The 21,653-nt window shown below is 42.8% G+C and overlaps 1 protein-coding gene across 1 annotated transcript; it reads left to right on the top strand.

Moving 5' to 3' along the window:
• The first annotated feature begins 1,446 nt into the window (after positions 1–1,446).
• Positions 1,447–21,369, top strand: CUNH1orf115 (chromosome unknown C1orf115 homolog). Its single transcript, XM_007936942.1, has 2 exons — positions 1,447–1,749; positions 21,250–21,369. The coding sequence occupies exons 1-2, from the start codon at positions 1,447–1,449 to the stop codon at positions 21,367–21,369; spliced, it is 423 nt and encodes a 140-aa protein (XP_007935133.1).
• The last annotated feature ends 284 nt before the right edge of the window (positions 21,370–21,653 follow it).

Genomic DNA, 21,653 nt, shown 5'->3' on the forward strand with positions numbered 1-21,653 from the left:
ACTCAGCATAATGTCCTCCAAGTTCATTCACATTATATGGTGTTTTGCAGATTCTACATTATTCTTTAGGGTTGCATAGTATTCCATTGTGTGTATGTACCATAGTTTGGTTACCATTCTTCTGTTGATGGGCACCTAGGTTGTTTCCATCTTTTGGCTATTGCAAATAGTGCTGTGATGAACATGGGTGTACATATGTCAGTTCTTGTCCTGGCTCTCACTTCTTTAGGCTATATACCTAGTAATGGAATTGTTGGGTCAAATGGTATTTCTAATTCCAACTTTTTAATGAATCGCCATACTGTTTTCCACATTGGTTGTATCATTTTACAGTCCCACCAGCACTGTATGAGAGTCCCAATCTCTCCACATCCTCGCCTTGAAAATCATCAGTTTAATGATTACATCATATGCTGTTATATGCATGCACCAGAATTCAACTTGCCCATCCTGCAGGTTTGCTCCACTTTTTTCACTGTGGATCAAATTGTAACAACTCTGTGGGCACACTACTTCTCTGAATATTTCCTTACACTATCAATACCAGTACCAGTTACTGTCTAGTTGATTCTGAGTCACGGCAAGCCTGTATGTGTCAGAGTAGGACTGCGCTCCAAAGCACTTTCAACAGTTGATTTTTCAGAAGTTGATCTCCAGGCCTTTCTTCTGAAGTGCCTCTAGCAGACTCCAATCTTTGAGTAAGCAGCTGAGAGGATTAACCATTTGGACAACCCAGGCACTCCTTTCCTTAGAATAGGTGCTGTTTTTAGGTATTCTTGATATATACAGGAGCCCTGGTAGCACAGAGGAGCTCCAGTGGCATAGTGGTTAAAGCATTTGTCTGGCTACTAACCAAATGGCTGCATCAGGCCTTCTGGAGGAGAAAGATGAAGAAGCAGTCTGCTTCCATGAGCTTTGGAGACCCTATGGGACAGTTCTACCCTGTCTTATAGGGTTGCTGTGAGTTGGAATCAACTCCATTGGCAGTGAGTTTAGTTTTGGTTCTGATGTATACGTTCGTTTGCCTTACCAAAAGCTTGCCACCAATTTACACTCTCGTGAATATTGTATTATGATGACCACCTCATCATACCCTCACTAGCACTGAGTATAATCTTTTTATTATTATCATCATCTCTGCCAATTTAAATGTGCACAAATGGAGTCTCATCTTGTGTTCCCTTATTTTGTGGAAGTACGGTGGAATGTGCTTTGCATGTTCTTTGTCATTAAGCTTCTGGTGTACTCTTCACCCCTTTGGCCAGAGGGTGGGTTGCGGGCGGTCTGGCGGAGTTGCGGATAAAGCAGCCGCAATCTCGCACCACACTGCCAGGGGGCGCTGCGACCTCATGTCCTCCTGCCCCGTCTGGCTGGGGCGGGCGGCCGGGGTAGGCGGCGGGGAGCAAAGGTTCCCGGACAGACCTTCGTCTGAGGGGCAGCAGTATCATGGCGGTGGGAGCCCGGCTCCGAAGCAAGGCGGCAAACAGCCTCCCGCGACGCGGGCCCCGAGGGCGACGACTGGCGGAAGGGGACGAGGAGGCGACCGCAATCCTGGAGTACCTGGAGTGCGAGTATGAGGACGCGGAGGCTGTGGCGAGCGGCGCAAGCGGCTCAAGCGGCTCCGGGACGCGGAGTGCAAGGAGGGTGCACCTCGCCCTCCTCCCCGAGCGCTACGAGCCGCTGGACGAACCGGCGCTCGGGGAGAAGCCCAAGAGGAGGTACCGGCAGAAGCTGAAGAAATACGGAAAGGTAGGGGCAACCCCTTCGCACTGCGGGTGAGCCCAGACCTATCAGGGCTTTGTAGCTTTGGGGGCTTCTCCGAACCACAGATTCCCGAGGGATCCGCTGGTGAGCGAGTCATACCTGACAATTCGACTTTGCTTAGTTTTTGGGGGCTGCCTCTGCGTCCCCCATCGAGCCCCCACTCCCTTGTCAGCATTCCCTACTAGAGTTCTTTAAACTGTTCATTTTGTGAACTGAGAAGTGATGGAAGAAGCTAAGTTGCAAGTAATGATGTAAACTAAATCAGGGGTTTTGCTGGTCCTCACTCTACCTCCCACACCACTGTTGGTAGGTTAGTGACATTTTCCAAGGTGGTCCTTATCCTGGATGTGTCTCACCGCTCCCTTATAGAGTAAGTGGGACAGTGTCCCCATTTTACAGATAATACTGAGGCTTTTAGCGTGGTTAGGTGACTAGTAGAAGGTGACTCTATTTAAAAGTAGGGGTTGCAACCCACGTTTTCTGTTTCCTGCCAGGATCCTTTCCAAAATATCCCACTAGCTGAAAATTGTGTGTGATATCTCCCCTAGTATTTCCAAGGTTATTTTCAGGACCTGGGAGCTCTGGTGGTGCAGTGGATAAGGCATTTGGCTGCTAACCAGGTCAGCAGTTCAAACCCATCAGGGGCTCCATAGAAGGAAGATGGGGGAATCTACTTCTGTAAAGATTTACAGCCTTGGAAACCCAATGGGGCTTGCTATGAGTTGGTATGGACTCGCAGCAGGGAGCTGGTTTTTTTTTTTTTTTTTTGGTGGGGGAAGCTCAACAAATGATATACCTATGCACTCCTTGAATTTACTTTTCTCCTAGCCAGCTGTCTGTGTACTCTGGGGCCTGTAAACATACCACCATTTGCCTTGGAGGGGAGAGAGAGATAGTAGGATAAAACAGCAGTTTTTTTTTTTTTTATCAGAAATCAAAAGAGAAAGGCCAGTCCTAGGTACCTCTGCTGGGAAAGCCAAGCTGCTTTTGCCCTTGCTCCCTGTGGCTGGGCAAGGTCACCCAGAAGACAAATCACAAATTCATTGTATCCTGGCCAAAGGTCATGGGCCACACCTAATTTATTGCCCAGTTAATGTGTATCCTCCAGTGGCCTGTCATCATGCCTGAAACCAGTCAGTCCCCACACCTAGAAACTTAGGTTTACCAAACCAAGCCAAACTCACTGCCTTAGAATCTGTCCCAACTCCTAGCGACCCTTCCTTGGATTTCTGAGCTCTGGTGGCGTAGTGCCTAAGGCATTTGACTGCTAACCAGAAGGCTGGTGGTTCAAACCCACCAGCCACTAGTCGAAGGAAGGCTGGGCAATCTACTTCCATAGTGTGAGTTTGTTTTTTTTTGTTTCATCTCTACGGAAGTAGATTGCCCACTCTTCCTTCTGAGGAGTGGCTGGTGGGTTTGAACCATCAGCCTTCTGGTTAGCAGTCAAATGCGTTAGGCACTAGGCCACCAGAGCCCCTTTAAAAGAGAATGGTAAAACTAAGTTTCTAGGGAGCTTTGGTGGCATAGTGCCTAAGGCATTTGACTACTAACCAGAAGGCTGGAGGTTCAAACCCACCAGCCACTCCTCAGAAGGAAAACTGTGCCATCTACTTCCATAGAGATACTACCTTGGAAACCCAAGGAGTTGTCACTGTGAGTCAGGATCGACTCGACAGCAGTGAGTTTTTATCCTCTTTTAAGGTATGTCAACAGCTTTTGGAGCAATACACAGACAATGGTAAAACATATTCATAAAAAGTATAAAGTTGGTCTGAAGTTTATGGTTGCAATGTTGTTGTTGTTATGTGCCGTCGAGTTGGCCCCAACTCATAGCGACCCCTCCTTGGGTTTCTGAGGCAGTATCACTACTGAAGTAGGATTGCCCAACCTTCCTTCCAAGGAGTGGCTGGTGGATTTGAACCACCAGCCTTCTGGTTAGCAGTCAAGTGCTTTAGCCACTATGCTACCAGAGCTCCATTTCTTTTCCAGGTCCCAGTTGAGCATAATGAAGCCATCATTTGCCTCTCAACTGGTGAACTGATAATATGGAGATCCTGTTTCAGGGGCTGGCACTGGAGATGTTTTTTGGGTGCTCTCCATGTGCTAGGCATGGTTCTTGTTGGCTGCTGTCAAGTCAACTCCAACTCATGGCGACCCCCTTTGGGTTTCCAAGGCTGTAGATAATCTCTACAGAAGCAGACTGCCTCATCTTTCTTCTGCAGAGCAGCTGGTGGGTTAGCAGACTACTACACGACCAGAGCTCCTTTAGGGAACTACACGACCAGAGCTCCTTTAGTTTAGGAAACACTAAACAAACCAAACCAAACTCATTGCCATCGAGTCGGATCCAACTCATAGCAACCCCTCCTTGGGTTTCCGAGGCAGTATTACTACGGAAGTAGATTGCCCAGTCTTCCTTCTGAGGAGTGGCTGGTGGCTTTGAACTGCCAGGCTTCTGGTTAGCAGTCAAATGCTTTAGGCACTATGCTACCAGAGCTCCTTTAGGGAACACTAAAGATACAAAAATGAAAACAATGTGTTTCTGCCCTAGTGAAGTCCATTGCCTACTAGGGAAAAGACAGGTGTGTCCATGCTGACAGAGTGAGGAGGCCCCATTGTGGAGCCACATCACATGGAGCTCAGGGAGGAGGTTCCTTATGCTCAGGGAGGAGGTTCACATCAACAGTGACATGAAAACTGGGTGCCAAAGATAAGTTAAGGGGTAGAGAAGGCATAGCATCCAAGGCAGAGGGAATATCCTGAGCAAAAATGTGGCATCTGCAAGTACAGGAGTATAACTCAGAGAGGCAAGAGAAAGGACATTGTCCTTTTAGAGTAAGACATGCCCTCTCTGCCCTGTACATCCTTGGAGGTGGACGAGAGGGTAACCAAGCTCTAATATGGAGGAAGGAAATATCCAATGCTTCTTTGACAAAAATCCATGAGAAGAGCCAAGACTGAGCTGGAAATGTGGGGAAGTGATTTGCCCTGCTTTAGTCAGCAGGTGGAGTTCATGAGTAGTGTGAACAGTTAATGCACTTGCCTACTAACTGACAATTTGAAGGTTCAAGTTCATCCAGAGGGGCTTTGGAAGAAAGGTCTGGTGATTTACATCCACAAAACCAGTCACTGAAAACCTATGAAGCACAGTTCTACTCTGACACACATGGGGTCACCATAAGTTGGAATCGACTGGATGGCAACTGGTTACTTGGTTAGTCAACAGATAAAATTGAATCATATTCGAGCCCAATGGAATATAGAGTGAACGGCAAACAACTGCACTTTATTAAGGAATAGCGTTTCCTTTGAAGAAGAGTGATTAAATTTCCTTTTCATCTGTTAGCTTTTCAAATCCTTCACCTAAGTCTCTTCCTGATTCTGTTTAAAGAAAGGTATTTGGCCTTTGTGAAATGTGAACATGTGGAAGAGGCCCCTAGGGAAAGGTTAGGCTCACATTGCCCTCCTGCACTCAATGGCCCCAACCAGGTACTCCTAGTGCTGAGCTGGTCCAGTCCTCTGGGAGGATGAGACGGCTCTGAACAAGGAGGGCCGTGTGCCTGGGACTCCTGCTGGTCAGTGTCCTTACTTGGTTGGTAAGTAATATTAACATCCATTCATATGGTGCATTTATTGTTACTGAAGTGCTGTTCCCTGGGAACAGGGGAGGGGAAGGAAACATTCATTACTTTTGCTCTTACAGGTGCCATGTGTAGTGGCACATATGTCATGTTTATATGTGATGTCTCTGAATCCCCTCAGCAACCTTGGAAAGCTGTTATTATCCCCATTTAACACAAAGGACATGAGTTTATGGAAGTTAAGCCATTGGTTCAAGTCCACCCAGCTAGGAGAAAGAAGGAAATCTAAGAATTAGAGAAGGAACTTGACTAGAGGACTAATTGTTTCCATCAGCCACAGCCTTCTGTCCCTTGAGACCGGAAGAACTAAATGGTGTCTGGTCAGAATACCAAACGTTATGATCAGGGCCACAATAGATCTGATAGAAAAGGAGAAAAATGTGGAACAGAATTTCAAATTCTTAAAGAATCCAGACTTACTGGACCCACTGAGACAGGAGGAATCCCTGACATTATTGCCCTGAGATACTCTTTAAACCTTGAAGCAAAACTATTTTCTGAAGTCACCTTTTAACTAAATAGCATGCTAGCTAAAAAAGCAAAGAATGTCATACTTGAGTACTGTGCTTTTTTTTTTTTTAAATTATATATATAAGACCAAATGGACAATAGCTACTCTAAAGCATAGATGAGTAGTTGTAAGCAGTGAGAATAAGTTAATGGGAGTGAAACAACTAGAGCACAAATAAGGAGAATGTTGCCACAATGTGAAGAATGTAACCAATGTCACTAACATTATATGTAGAAATTGATGAATGGGAGCACATTTTGCTACGTGTAATTTCACCAGAAGTACAATAAAATATTAAAAACAAACAACAACAAAAGCCACCAAGGTAAAAAAGAGCAGAGCTGGGAATCGGAAACCTCATCTGGCCCCTGCCAATACAGAAGCAGTTGGGGTGAGGGAGGAAAGAGTGATCCCCAAAACTGAGCTTAAATAAGAGGTTTCCTTTCCCAGACACCTGAGAGCCACGTGGGAGCCGGGATAAGGAAAGTAATTAAGTTTTGTTAATCAGGAGGCTAGGAGAGGGCTAAAGCAAAAAAATCAAGCCCCATACTGTCAAGTTGATTCTGACTCATAGCACCCCCAAAGGACACAGAAGTGCCCCATAATTTCCCAAACTAATCTTTATGTTGCCATATCTTGCTCTGCAGAGCAGCTGGTGGATTCAAATGCCCACCATTTGGTTAGCAGCTGAGCACTTAACTACTGTGCCACTGGTGCTGGAAAGGGAGAATATAGCATATGAAACAATGTTTAGCTCAAGAGAAAGAAAAATAGCCACTTGTTTGGGAGCCAGTCTGCTGGCTGTGATACTTACCTCTTTCTGTTTCATGTTTCCTTATCTGAAACAGGATACCAATAGGGTTGTGGTGAAGAATAAAACACTTAGAGTAGTACTGGTCCATGAAAAGGGTTAGGTAACTGTGTCTTAAGCTGGGTTCTCTAGAGGAGTAAAACCAGTTTATTTATATGTATGTGTGTATATATGTGTGTGTGTGTATGTATGTATGTATATATATATATACACATATATGTATGTGTGTGTGTGTGTATAAATATGTATATACATATATAGAGAGAGCGCTCTGGTGGTGTAGAGGGTAAGGCATTTGATAGCCAACCAGAAGGTTAGTTGTTCAAACCCACCAGCTGCTCTGTGGGAGGAAAATGAGACAATCTACTTCTGTAAAGATTTACAGCCTTGGAAACTCAATGGGGGTTGTTATAGGTAGGAATCAACTCCATGGCAGTGAGGTCCATGGCAGTGAGGTTTGTTGTTGTTGTTGTTGTTGTTGTTTCTTTCTCTCTCTCTCTCTCTATATATGTATACATATACATACACACACACACACATATATACACATACACACACACACACACACACACAAAGGAACTCTGAGCTCTGGTGGCCTAGTGCCTAAAGCATTTGACTGCTAACCAAAAGGGTGGCAGTTTGAACTTAACCAGCCACTCTGTGGAAGGAAGACTGGGCAATCTACTTCCATAAAGATTTACCAGAGGGTGTCACTATGAGTCAGAATTGACTTGATGGCAGTGAGTTTGGTTTTGGTATATATATATATATATAAGAGGGAGAGTTTTCAAAGAAATGGCTCATGTAGTTGTGGAGACTTGCAAGTCCCAAATCCATGGGTCAGCATCACCTAGAGGCTTCTCCTGACTCACATGGTTGCAGGGATTGATGAACCCAAAATCAGCAGGTCAGATGGCAGTTCGCTGGCTCATGTCCCAATATTGGAGGCCAGAAGATGATGAGTCAGGTGAAGGATTAAGAGAGAGGGAGCTTTGCCAGAACATCCATAACTATTGGTTGTAGGACACACCCCTAAGAAAATTCTGCTTTGAACTGATTGGTTGTTCACATCAGATCATAAAATAGAAAATAATTATTTAATATCTGCCAAACCACTGTGAATCATGGCCTAGCCAAGTTGACACATAACCTTAACTATCAAGGGCCACCCCTTGTCAACTTGGCACCTGTACACATCTTTTTAAACTATACCTAATCTCTAAATAAAGACTAACACAATACAACAAACATGCATATAATTGAAAATTCACTAGTCCCCTTTACATCATAACCACACACACATGGAGCTCTGGTGATGTAGTGGTTAAGACATTTGGCTGATAACCAAAAGGGCAGTGGTTAGAACCTACCAGCTGCTCCACAGAAGAAAGATGGGGTGATCTGCTTCTGTAAAGATTTACAGCCTTGGAAACCCAATGGGGGTTGTTATGAGTTGGAATCAATTCAAGACAGTGAGTTTGGTTTGGTATACACACACACACACACACACACACACACCCATATGTATAACAAAACAAGGAAGAAATACTTCCTTTTTCCAGCCTCCTATAAAAACATTTCCTGTCCTCATTTCTGCAACTGCTCCCATGGTCATAGCTGGTATTTAGAACTATTTTCTACAAAACCGTGACCTCAGCTGGTTACAGTTCTTTCCTGGTGAGGTGACCCAAACCTTCATTTTTGAAGGGTCTGGGACATTAGTAGTCATGTTGGCATTGGGTTGCTGTACTTTTCCATTTACTTTAATCTCAGAGTGTAGCAGTACTAAACGACATCCTAAGGGAATCTCTTGTTCCAGACCTTTCTTTACCTCCATTATGTAATATCAAACAATTTCCCCCTGGTAATCCAGCTAATATGGTAACTCTCTTGTTTACCTGTTGATCCAGAGGAGCCCAAAGTGGCTGGGTGGCATTCTTAACTTTCAGATCAATGGAATCAGTATTGTGGCTCCAGGTGGGAGCATTCCTCCTTTTGGAACTAAGATTTCTAGAGCATAGGTTTTCAAGAACAAAACCAAAAAAAAAAAAAAAACCAAACTCACTGCCACTGAGTCAGATCCAACTCATAGCAACCCCTCCTTAGGTTTCCAAGACAGTATTACTATGAAAGTAGATCACCCAATCTTCCTTCTGGGGAGTGGCTGGCAGGTTTGAACCACCAGCCCTCTGGTTAGCAGTCAAATGCCTTAGGCATTACTCCACCAGAGCTCCTTTCAAGGACAGGAAGAACACATTTTGTAAGTAGGTCACTAGGGGTAATAGTGAGTGGTGCCACACCCATTTCCACCTCTTGATTCTTGGACTTATGAATCCTGGCTATTGGAGAAACAGCATCATATATTGGATGCTGGTTTAGAGCATCCAATGCCATCTAGCTGGTGCCATAATTTTTGTCTTTAAAAGGCCATTCCATTGTTCTATCATGCCAGCTATTTCAGATAATAACCCACTGCCATTGAGTTGATCCTGACTCTTAGCTACCCTTATTGGGTTTCCAAGGTGGTAAATCTCTATGGAAGTAAATTGTCCCATCCCTTCTATGGAATGGCTGGTGGGTTTGAACCACCAAACTTCTGGTTAGCAGTCAGATGCCATAGGCACTGCACCACCAGAGCTCCTATTCAGGATGATGGGGAACATGATAAGGTCAGTGAATTCCATGACCCTGGGTTCATTGCTACACATCATTTGCTATGAAGTGAGGCCCTTGATCCAAGGTAATGCTGTGTGGGATGGGATGGTATATAAGGCATAGAGGGTAGTTTGGCAGAAGTATTGCATGCAGGGAAGACAAATTCATTATAAAAGTAAGTGTCTATTCCAGTAAGAACAAAATGCTTCCCTTTCTGGGATAGAAGTGGTCCAATGTAATCAACCTGCTCCAGGTTGCTGGCTGATCACCCCAAGGAATGCTTCCATATCATATACTCAGTGTTAGTTTCTGCTGTGGACAGATTGGACACTCAGCAGTGGCTGTAGCCGAGTCAGCCTTGGTGAGTGGAAGTTCATGCATGACTTCCATCCTTGCCACCATAGCCTCTTTGTTCATGAGCCCATTGGTCAATGATAGGAGTGTCTGGGGAAAGCTACTGACTGGTATCCAGGAAACATGTCCATCTATCCATTTGATTGTTTAAATCCTCCTCTGCTGAAGTCATCTTTTAGTGATCATTCACGGGAGACACAAATATCTTCATTTCTTTGACCCATTTAGAGAGGTCTATCCACATGCTTCTTCCCCATACCTCTTTATCACCAATTTTACAACCAAGTTCCAGCTAAATCTTTGGTCATAGCTCATGAATAAATATGCATTTGTGCACTGTCCTTCAGGGAGTTTCCAGAAAGGATCTGCAGTGCTGTCCACTTCCAAGTGGTGCCTGCATATCACACAGAACCATCTGTGAACCAGGTGAAAGTTTTCTCTTCCTCAGTCAACTGGTCATAAGGAACTCCCAATGAAGCCATAGGTGCAAACTGGGAGAAGGAAGGTAATGGGACAGGGGTGGGAACCATGATCATTTGGGTCACTTTATCAAGTAACTTACTATGCCTTCAGGTCCTGCTCAAGCCCAATCTTGTATACCCCACTTCCATTTAATAATGGAGTACTACTGTGCATGTACAACTTTATGAATCTGTGGGTCAGACAACATCAATTTATGATGGGCAGCTCAGGCTATATGGTGACTTGGTGGTTGATGGTTAAACCACCATCATGGTTAAACAGTCTCTATTAAGGCCCAGTAACAAGCTAAAAGCTGTTTCTCAAAAGGTGAGTAGTTATCTGCAGATGGCAGAGCTTTGCTCCAAAATCCTAAGTCTACACTATAATTCACCAATAGGGACCTTCCAAAGACTCCAAACAACATCATTATCTGCCACTGCCACTGTAAGAACCATTAGATGAGCCATATAATATGGCCCAAGTGGCAGAGCAGTTTACACAGCAGCCTGAACCTGTGCCTGAGCCTTCTCTTGTTATGGGCCCCACTCAAAACAAGCAGCTGTACAAGTCACTTGATAAATAGGCTAGAGTAGCACACCCAAATGAGGGATATGTTGCCTCCAAAATCCAAAGAGGCTTGTCAGGTATGTCCATAGTTCTTACTGGTAGGAGGGATGTAACAACATATCTTTCACTTTAGAAGGAATATCTTGACATGTCCCACACTACTGGACCCCTAACATTTTCACTGATCTGGAAGACACCTGAACTTTTGTTGGATTAATTTTCCACTCTCCAGCATGCAAATATCTTACCAATAAGTCTAGAGTCATATGTACTTCTTCCTTTCTGGGTCCAGTCACATATTGTTATCAATGTAATGGACCAATGTGATGTCTTATGGAAAGGAAAGGTAAACAAGGTCCCTGCAAACTAAATTATGACATAGGGCTGGAGAGCTGATATATCCTTGAGGTAGGCTAGTGTAGGTGTATTGCTAGCCTTGCCAGCTGAAGGCAAACTGCTTCTTCCTTTGAAACTGGGATCAATAAAAAGTCAATGGCCAGATCAATAGCTGCATACCAGGTACCAGGAGATGAAGTTTGCTCAGGCAATGAAACCACATCAAGAACAGCAACTGTAATTGCAGTCATCACCTGGTTAAGTTTAGGATAATCCACTGTCATTCTCTAAGATCTATGTTTTTGTGTTTTGCTTTGCACAGATAAGTGAGTTTAGTGGGGATATGGTGGAAATCACCACACTTGCATCCTTCAAGTCCTTGATGGTGGCACTAATCTTTGCTAGCCCTCCAGGAATGTGGTGTTGCTTTTGGTTAACTATTTTACTAGGTACGGGCAGTTTTAATGGCTTCCACTTGGCTTTTCCTACTGTAATAGCCCTTACTCCATGTCAAGGATCCAGCACAGGATTCTTCCAGTTGCTGAGTATGTCTGTTCCAATTTTGCATGCATTGTGGGACTGGGGAAATCACTACAGTATGGATTCTGGGACCCAGTGTGAGATGGACCTGAGCTAAGACTCCATTAATAACCTGAACTCCATATGTACCTATGTGGGACACAGTGAAGTTCTGGGTCTCTTTAGTGTCAATTCAGAGCCAGTGTCCAATAATCCCCCAAAATTCTGATTTCTTCCTTTTCCCCAGTGAACAGTCATGTTCATAAAAAGCTATAGATCCCTTTAAGGAAGGCTGGGAGAAAGATTAATTGCATACATGTCTGGCAGTGCAGTGGGGTCCTTCATCAAAGAGACTGGCCTCCCTTTCATTCAAGTGATTGTTTGTCTGTAAAATGGCTCAAGTCTTGGAATTGATTGAGGGCTGTGATTCTCTATTCTGGTGATTCAAGTCAGACTGCTGTTCATTTCACCTAGAATTCTTTTCCTTGTACAGATCAAGTCAGTGTTTAGTAAATATACCATCTGTTTCACTCCTAGGAACACCATGACTAAGTAGCCAATGCCCTAAGTCTGTATAAGTCAGACTATTCTAAATACTGCTCTGGCTTTCCTGTCCATTACACTAACTATGCCCACCTTGTCTTTATTGATTACATGCCACCATTTGTAATCTACCACCCTGAGGTCTAATCATCCCCATTGTAATTAAATTAGCCAGATTTGGAAACTAATTAGGAAAACTCATCCTTATGATTTGGTTCCTCTAGAATCACTCTTGGTTCCAAATGTCCTAGGCTAGGTTCTCTAGAGGAGGAAAACTAGTAAAGTGTACTGTCTGGGTTCTCAAGAGAAGAAAAACCAGTGAAGTGTATACATATGTGTATGTTGTTGTTATGTGCCGTTGAGTAGGACCTGACTCATAGTGACCCCTCCTTGAGTTTCCTAGGTGGTATCACTATGGAAGTAGATTGCCCAACCTTCCCTCCGAGGAGTGGCTGGTGGGTTTGAACTGCCAGCCTTCTGGTTAGCAGTCAAGTGCCTTAGGCACTACACTACCAGAGCTCCTATGTATGTGTACACACACACACACACACACACATACGTATGTGTTCTGGTTACCTAGTGCCACTCTGACAGTAATATACCACAAATGGGATGGCTTTAACAAACAGGATTTTATTCTTACAATTTGGAGGCTTTAAGTCCTAGTTCAAAGTGCCAGGCTCTAGGGGCTAAGGGAAAGTCCCTCATCCTTGGGCTTCAGCTCTGCCTCCTTCATCAAGAAGTTGCTGAGGCCCACTGAAGCTAGAGGCTTTTCTTCACTCAGACAACTACTGGCTGTGGAGACTGACAAGCCCAAGGTTGACAAGTAAAAAGTCACAGTCCTGATGTTATCAAACCACATGGCAGGCCATGAATTCGAGTCCATTGAAAGTCCCAAGGTTGGTAGAGCATGGCAGGCTGCTGAGCAACAACATGGCTACATATAGGGTTCAAGTGTGCAATAAGCTAGAGATCATTCCCAAAACTGCTTCTTATATATAGAACAGACCACATCCCTAAGGTAGCTACTCAGCTGCTCACAGTAGATTCCACCATGGAGTTGATTACCAGTCTCATGGGGAATACTATATCCAGCTGCCCAGCCACTCAACCAGGCCCAACCAAGTTGACACACAAACTTAACCACCACAATATGTATATATAAATATGTATATAATATATAACACATGAGAGCTAGAGAGAAATTTTTCTCAAGTAAATGACTCACACAGTTGTAGAGGCTGGTAAGTCCCAATTCCATGGGTCAGAGGCAAGCTGGAGGCTCCATGAGCTGATGATCCCAAGATTGCTAGGCAATACAACAGGCTGCTAGCTGCAGAGGCTGGTGAATTAAAGTCAGCAGGTAAGCTAGTAGGCTGTTGGGTCACAGGCTATGAAGACAATAATCTCAAGATTTGTAGGCAATACAGCAGGCCACTGGATCAAGTTCAAGAACTGGAGTTCAGATGATGATAAGCCAGACACAGAATCCAAATTGAACAAAAAGCCAGGACCTTTGCCAGGACATCCATATATATTGGAAGCAGGACACTGCCCTGATGAAACTCCTTTTCCACTGATTGGTTGTTCATAGCAGATCTTATCATAGAGGTTATTACATATTATATCAGATCATCATGGGGGATGACTGCGTCATAATTGCTAAACCACTGAGAATTATGGCCCAGCTGAGTTGACACACAACCTTTACTATCATGAGATTATATGTAAATATATATAGAGAGAAAGATTTGTTTTCAAGGAAATGACTCACACAGTTTTGGAGTCTGTCAAGTCCCAAATCTGTGGGTCAGGTGTCAGGCTGGAGGCTTCTTCTGACTCACATCATAGCAGAGGCTGGTGAACCCAACCACCATCGGACAACAGGTCGCTGGCTCGTGGGGCTGTGGGAGCTAGTGAATCCCCAAATCTGCAGGTCAGACAAAAAGCTGCTGGCTTACAACCCAAGAACCAGAGGTCAGAGAATGACAAACTGGATGCAGGATCAAGAGATAGTGAGCTTTGCCAGACATTCATATACAGATTTCTTCTATTATCTGAAAGTAGAGCATTCCTGTGAAATCTTTTGTAAACTGAAATGGCATAAAGCAAAGAAGCAATTACCATTAATTTATATGGGAAAGAATTTTGATCATTCCCAGACCAAAAAAATAACGTGCTAAATCATACTAAATAACACAAAAAAACTAAAATAACACTAACTATAGTAAAAGCAGGAATGTTTTGATAAATACACACACTGGGTAAAGTAGAAATAATGTATGTACAGTGTGGTTGCTGGGGAAGGAAATTGAGGATACCACTCTCACTGCTAAGTGCGTGCACGGCGTCTTTAACAGTTTGCTGGAAAACAAATACTGAACACCAGTTTTGCTTTTTGCCTTTTTCCATAAAAACAAAAATCCTCTTTGAATTTCTTTGCATTAGTGAAAACCGGTACTAATGTAGGTCTTTTTGTAAAAGAGAAGTCGTGTAAAATGAACTTTTGAAAAGTCCAGGATACCTGCATATTGGGTGCAGACAACACGGCCAATTAATTTCCCCTTTCAGTTGAATGGCTGTTCACATCAGATTACAAAATGGAGTGTGATTAAATAATATCTACCAAACCACTGAGAATCATGGCCTAGCAAAGCTGACAAATAACCTTAACCATCACAAGCTATTTGGCTGTTATTATCTGGGGGAATGGGAAAGAAACCCAACCTGACTTTGTTTGTTTTCTAATATTTTTTTTCTTTTTTATTTCGGTGCAAATATAGTAAACAAAACTTTTGCCAATTCAACAGCTTCTGCATGCACAATTCAGTGACATTAATTATACTCTTTTTGTCCTGCAACCCTTGTTGTTGTTAGGTGCCATCAAGTTGGTTCCAACTCATAGCGAAACTGTATACAACAGAATGAAACGCTGCCCAGTCCTGCACCATCCTCACAATCATTGCTTTGTTTTAGCTTGTTGTTGTAGCCATTGCATCAATCTATCTTGTTGAGGATCTTCCTCTTTTTCACTGACCCTCTACTTTACCAAGCAAGATGTCCTTCTCCAGGAACTAATTCCTCCTGATAACTGTCCAAAATACATGAGACAAAGTCATGTGATTCTTATTTCTAAGGCACATTCTGGCTGTGCTTCTTCCGAGACAGATTTGTTCATTCTTCTGGCAGCCCATGGTATATTCAACATTCTTCGCCAACCCTATAATTCAAAGGCATCAATACTTCTTCAGTCTTCCTTATTTAATGTTCAGCTTTCATGTGCATATGAGGCGATAAAAAAAACCCACTTGGGTGAGGCACAGCTTAGTCCTCAATGTGACATCATTGCTCTTTAACACTTTAAAGAGGTCTTTTGCAGCAGATTTGCCTAATGCAATACATACAACCTTTATCCCTTTTTCCTAATTATTCTACCACCATTAACATAAACTCAATGTCCCCAAGCAAAAAACTCTCCCTTTTTCTCCTCCCACTCATCCCTGATAGCTACTAGTAAGCTTGGTTTCTATACATTTGCTTATTTCACGTAAGTGGGATCATACAATATTTATCCTTTTGTGACTAATTTATTTTTGCTCAACATAATCTTTTCAAGTTCATCCATGTGGTGGTGTATATCAGGACTTCATTTCTCTTTATGGCTGAGTAGTATTCCATTGTTTATATGTACCATATTTTGTGTATCCATTCATCTGTTGATTGACATTTAGGTTGTTCCCACATTTTGGCTATTGTTAAGGGCGCTGCACTTAATACTGATGTACAGGTTTTGTGGTTTGTGATTCTGGGTGGACTGGGTGGTACAGACCTGGGTGGTTAAGTGCTGTACTATTAAAAGTTGGCAGTTCAAACCCACTCTGAGGCACCTTGAAAAAAAAGCCTGCTGATCTGCTTCCAACATGTGGAGCACAGTTCACTCTTATACATGTGTGTGGAATCAACACAATGGCAACCATTTTTTGTTTTGTTTTTCTTTTGATGGTTTTTTTAATGAGCTGGAACTCAGGACAAAATAAAAAAGTTTTTTTTTTTTTTTTAAATGACTGCCCACTTTAGCTTTGTCCCTTTGTTTGTTGTTGTTAAGTGCCACTGAATCAGTTCCACTCATAGTGACCCTATGTACAGCATAATGAAACACTGCCCGGTCCTGTTTTGTGCCTAAGTCCTGACAAAATATCATACCTCTAGACTTTATAATTTATTCAAAAGACTGTTGAAATCTTTGTTTAGAGTTGGTTTCTTTATTGAAGCTGGAGATGGGCAAGAATCATTAGGGAATTGTTCAATACTGAGGAACCTTAGCAACCTCATTCCTTGTGCTTATTTGGTATAGCTTCTGTAACAAAGTACCAAAAATGTAGAGGCTTAAAACAACATAGATTTATTCTCTTAGATTTCTGGAAGCCAGAAGTCTAAAATCCACTTCATTAGGTTAAACTCAAAGTCGGGAAGGCTGGTCCTTTCTGGAGACTCCAGGGAAGAAGCAATTTCTTGCCCTTCCCTGTTCCCAGAGGTGACCTACATTTCTGGCTCATGTCCCCCATCCTCCATCTTTAAAGCCAACAGCATAGTGTCTTCAAATCTCTTTCTCTCTGTCCCTTTGTTATATCTCCTCTCATCTGACTCTGACTCCTCCTTGTTGTTGTTATTGTCATTAGTTGCCATTGAGTTGATTCTGACTCATGTGACCACGTGTGTGTCAGAGTAGAAATGCTCTGTAGGGTTTTCAAGGTTGTGACCTCTTGGAAGCAGATCACCAGGCCTGTCTTCTGAGGCATCTCTGGATGGGTTTGACCCACCAACCTATGGGCTAGTAGTTGAGTGCTTTAACCATTTGCACTGCTAACTCCCACTACATCCCTCTTGTAAAGATGTTTTTGATTAGATTGGACCCACCTGGGTAATCCAGGATACCATTAACCTCTCAAGAGCCTTAAATAATCACATCTGCAAAAGCCCTTTTTTCCTAGTAAGGTAACATATTCATAGGTTCTGGGGACTAGGATGTGGACATCCTGGGGACCCAGTATTCAGCCTACCAGACTCCTCCATATTCTTTATGCCCCACCACCCTTCTGAGAGATTATATGGGTAGAAAGCCCTGCTCAGATCAAAGAATCCAAAATCTCCCTTGAATAACACTAAAATGGTCCTTGATAGGTATTTTATATTCCTTTGCATCATTTTTCTCAAATCTGTATTTTGACATTGTTCTAGTTAATGAGCTATTTTAGTAGATTTTTTTTTTCTTTCTAAAGTGCAAAGATAAAATGGCAAGCAGGTTTTTTTTTTTTTTTTTTTTAATAATAACAAGTTGAGGATAATGAGTATATAAGTACTAAAAAAGTCAAGTTTAATGTGCACAGAATCCGTGATTGTGGTGGCATTGTTTATAAATGATCTCTCTTGCTTCCAGAAAACAATATTTTTTGTTGTTGTTTCAAAAATGTAAGTAAAATTCTCCCAATGATTCCTATCACAAATTTATAGAAATGCATCTCTTATCAACATTTATATTTCGTAGCAACATCATACACATGTGTATACATATATCCCTCTTTCTCTTTCTCTGTCACACACACACACACACACAGACACAGACACACACACAACACGTGCATGCACATTCTCTGATATTTCATCCAGATGCGACTGGGGCAATGTCTGGAGAAGCAGTCCTAGAGAAGACATGGATATTACCTGGTTCTCCCAGAGCTCTTCATTTAACCTGAGAGGTTCCAAAGGAACTCCAAGCTTTTTCTAGGTGTCTAGGATACCAGTTAAGGAGCTCTGGTGACATAGTGCCTAAGGCATTTGACTGCTAACCAGAAGGTTGGCGATTCAAACCCACCCTGCTCCATGGAAGGAACACTGGGCAATCTACTTCTGTAAAGATTTACTGCCTCAGAAATCCAAAGGGGGTTGCTATGAGTCAGAATTGACTCAATGGCAGTGAGTTTGGTTTGGTTTTAGTTCGGGATACTAGTTGAACCAATTGCTTTCATGGTGATTGCAACTCATGGTGTTCCATGTGTATCAAAGTGGAACTGTGCTCCAGAGCATTTTCAATCGCTAATTTTTTAGAAGTAGACTGCCAGGGTTTCCTTCTGAGGTGCTTCTGAGTGGATTTGAACCTCCAACCTTTTGATTAGCAGTCAAGTGCTGAACTACTTGTTCCACCAAAAGACTCCAATGAGGATATAGCAATGAGCAAAACAAACTCTCCTCTCTCATTCTGTGTTTGTGGGGGATTCTAATTTAAACTGTAGAAAGCTTAAGTAAACCACAAATCATAAGAAATTATGCTCCCAAGAAACTTTTTATGAACTGATAACAAAATATCTTAGATGCATATATTACCTCAATAAACCTAAATTACTATGTAATAAGGAGACAAACCAAATTAGTAATAGCTGACAGTTTCTGGCACTTATATTACCTGCACTTCATACCAGGTAGTATTCTAAGTGCTTTCTTTGCATAAAATCATTTAATCCTCTTAATTACTCAATGAGATGATTACTAAATATTCTCATTTTATAGGTGAGGAAACTGAGGTCAAGGAAAGTGAAGTAAGTGATGGAGGCAAAATTTGAGTCCATGACATGGGCAAGTAACTATAAAATTACAACTACAAGGTTGCATAGTGCCTTGATTAAAGAAAGGAAGTATAATATAGTTGTTAAGGATATGGTTTCTGAGATGCTGGAACTGGACTTCAACTCTGCCTCTGACCAGCTATACAACCTTGGGTGTAACCTCTCTGTGCTTTCTTCTTGTTGACGCCTGTCAGCCAAAAGACACAAGGAATACACTGGCAGCCAAAGTTAGGTTTATTTACTTGATACAGTAAGGAGATACAGTATGCCAGAGGTATCTCAAAAAGTGGAGACCTCAAGTAGAGAGTTGAATATTTGAGTCTGAGCTGAAGATATAAATGTGGAAGTTATTGGCATACAGGAAATAATTCAAGTCATTGGAAAATGGATGAGACCATCTAAGGAGAGATTATAGGCAAAAGAAGAGAAGAGGGCCCAGAACTGAGTCTGAAAGAATGCCAATATTTCTAAGTTTGATTGAAGGAGAAATCTAGCAAATAAAGCTAAAGAGGAGCTGCCTGTGAGGTAGGACCAAACGAATATGTTATCAAAGAGGCTAACTGACTCCTTTGCACAGTGTAAAATGCTGCAGAGAGGTCAGGGAGGGAGAAGACAGAAAAGGACCCACTAATCCAGGCAATATGGAACCTATAGATTCTGTGGCAAAGCTATCCCTAGATTGGTGGGGGCAGGAGCCAAATAAGAGGGAACAAGAAGTAAGGAATTGGAGACAGTATGTGAAGATGGCTTTCAGTTGATTCAGGATGAAGGGGAGCAGAGACCTGGGTAGTCACTAGAGAAGGATATGAGTCAAGGGGATACCTGAGCATATGTGTAAACTAATGGGAATGACCCAGTGGAGAGAAAGAGAATGATGTCTGTGGAGAGGAGTAGGTCAAAGTCAAGATTTGAGAGGGTGTCAACAGCAAGTCTGAAGATACTTTAGATCATTTTGGAATGACATTAGGAGAGAAGACCATTTTCTCTACTGGAATACAAGTCAAGGTGGGAGAAGTCAGGGCAGGTGCAGGCAGGTGTGTAGACTTCATAATGGGAAGATGAATGAGTTCCGTAAGGACCTCTGAGTTTTTCTGTGAAAAATGAAAATATGGATGCTGTGAGTGTGACTGTATGTGCTGGGCATGGACAGGCTTATGGGGAAAGGGAAAAGTATGAAAAAATCAACTGGGAGAGAGGGAAAGTCAGCCTATTGGAGAGAGAGAGTGGGTTTTCCAGGCATTGTTGGAAGGCAAAGTAAGTTTGTGATTGTGTTTGGAATTTTGAAAGAAATTAGTCTACCTGGTTATTGGAGTTGGAAAGATCAAAGAACTGAGATAAAGTATGTTAGGTAAGGCCTAGGTCATTTATATGTGCATGATATCATCAAGAATAATGACATTATTTGGGTGTGGGGAGAGCAAGACTGGGAGACAATACATGTTAGTCACTAGGAGTGATCTTCATTTTCCTATTGCAATTCCATTTGATCCCCTGTGCCCTGTCCAGCATCAAGTCTGGTGGTAAAAGGAGAGATGGAGACCAAGAAAGCATGTCCTTACATTTAAGAAGCTTATAATTGTATTGGAAACACGAGACTTCTAAGGATACAGCAATTAGAGAAAGGCAGAAGACTAAAAAGGGACAAGAGTGTAGATTAGTTAGGTGGCAGGCTGGACTTTCAGAGAAGTGAATGAAGAAAACCTTGACTCAGCCTCTAGGTGGTCCAATAACCTTTAGCAGGAGCAGAGAAAAAGAGTGTTGTTATTATGTGCCATCCAGTCAGCCCTGACTCATAGCGACCCCTCCTTGGGTTGCCGAGGCAGTATCACTACGGAAGTAGATTGCCCAACCTTCCTTCTGAGGAGTGGCTGATGGGTTTGAACAACCAGCCTTCTGGTTAACAGTCAAGTGCCTTAGGCACTATGCTACCAGAGCTCCTAAGAAAAGGAGTATGCTTTTATAAAAAGAAAAATGGCTTTGGTTTTAGAACTAGTAGCCTCACTACTGGGAGCTCTGGTAGCATAGCAGCTAAGGCACTTGACTGCTAACCAGAAGGCTGGTGGTTCAAGCTCACCAGCCACTCCTTGGAAGGAAGATGGGGCAATCTACTTCCGTAGTGATACTGCCTCAGAAACCCAAGGAGGGGTCACTATGAGTCAAGTCCGACTCGACAGCACATGACAACAACAACAGCCTCACTACTGGTTCTCTGAAGGATCTGAAAATATGTTGTGCTTAACAGCACTGTGCAAGGTGATGGTGTGTGTTCTGAGACACTCCCCCCCCAATCTCATCCCCTATCTGCATATTTTTATGTTGAGAGTAGCCATAGGAAACATGGTAACTTGCTAATTCTACCTTGGAGAATGAGACATAATAACTCTTTATGTATGTGGTCATCACACATGAGGAATTATAAAGTTGTGTATCCTAACCTTTGTTTTTCTCTTCTCTTCCTAAAAATAGAATGTCGGGAAGGTCATCACCAAAGGATGCCACTATGTTGTCATTGGTCTACAGGGATTCGCTGCGGCCTACTCCGCCCCATTCGCAGTAGCCACCAGTGTGGTGTCCTTTGTCCGCTAGTGGGAGCTGTTGGGGCAGATGCCACAAGAATGAACAGAAGCCTCCTCTGCTCTGAGAACCAGGAGAATCCAAGAACATTTTAGATTTGAACCCACAAAATACTTGCAAGGAAAAAAAAATGTCTTTCTTAGTTTCATTGGATGAATGCTAGGACTAAATCATCCCTGCCCCATCTGCTGAACTTTTCATGGCTCTTCAGTCCAGGTGGATTAGATGGCCAATTTACAGAGAAGTAGGCTACAGTTAGGATTGAGATTGGCATTACTTTGCTAAAACCTGTGAAG

The sequence above is a fragment of the Orycteropus afer genome, unplaced genomic scaffold (genome assembly GCF_000298275.1).
Source record: "Orycteropus afer afer isolate SDZICR_OR568_19922 unplaced genomic scaffold, OryAfe1.0 scaffold00039, whole genome shotgun sequence".
Classification (NCBI taxonomy): Eukaryota; Metazoa; Chordata; class Mammalia; order Tubulidentata; family Orycteropodidae; genus Orycteropus; species Orycteropus afer.

Excerpts from the sequence above, each read along its gene's own strand:
- CUNH1orf115 (XM_007936942.1), top strand. The coding sequence starts at position 1,447 with ATGGCGGTGGGAGCCCGGCTCCGAAGCAAGGCGGCAAACAGCCTCCCG. Across the intron at positions 1,750-21,249 it reads AGCTGAAGAAATACGGAAAG|AATGTCGGGAAGGTCATCAC; the intron begins GTAGGGGCAACC and ends TCCTAAAAATAG.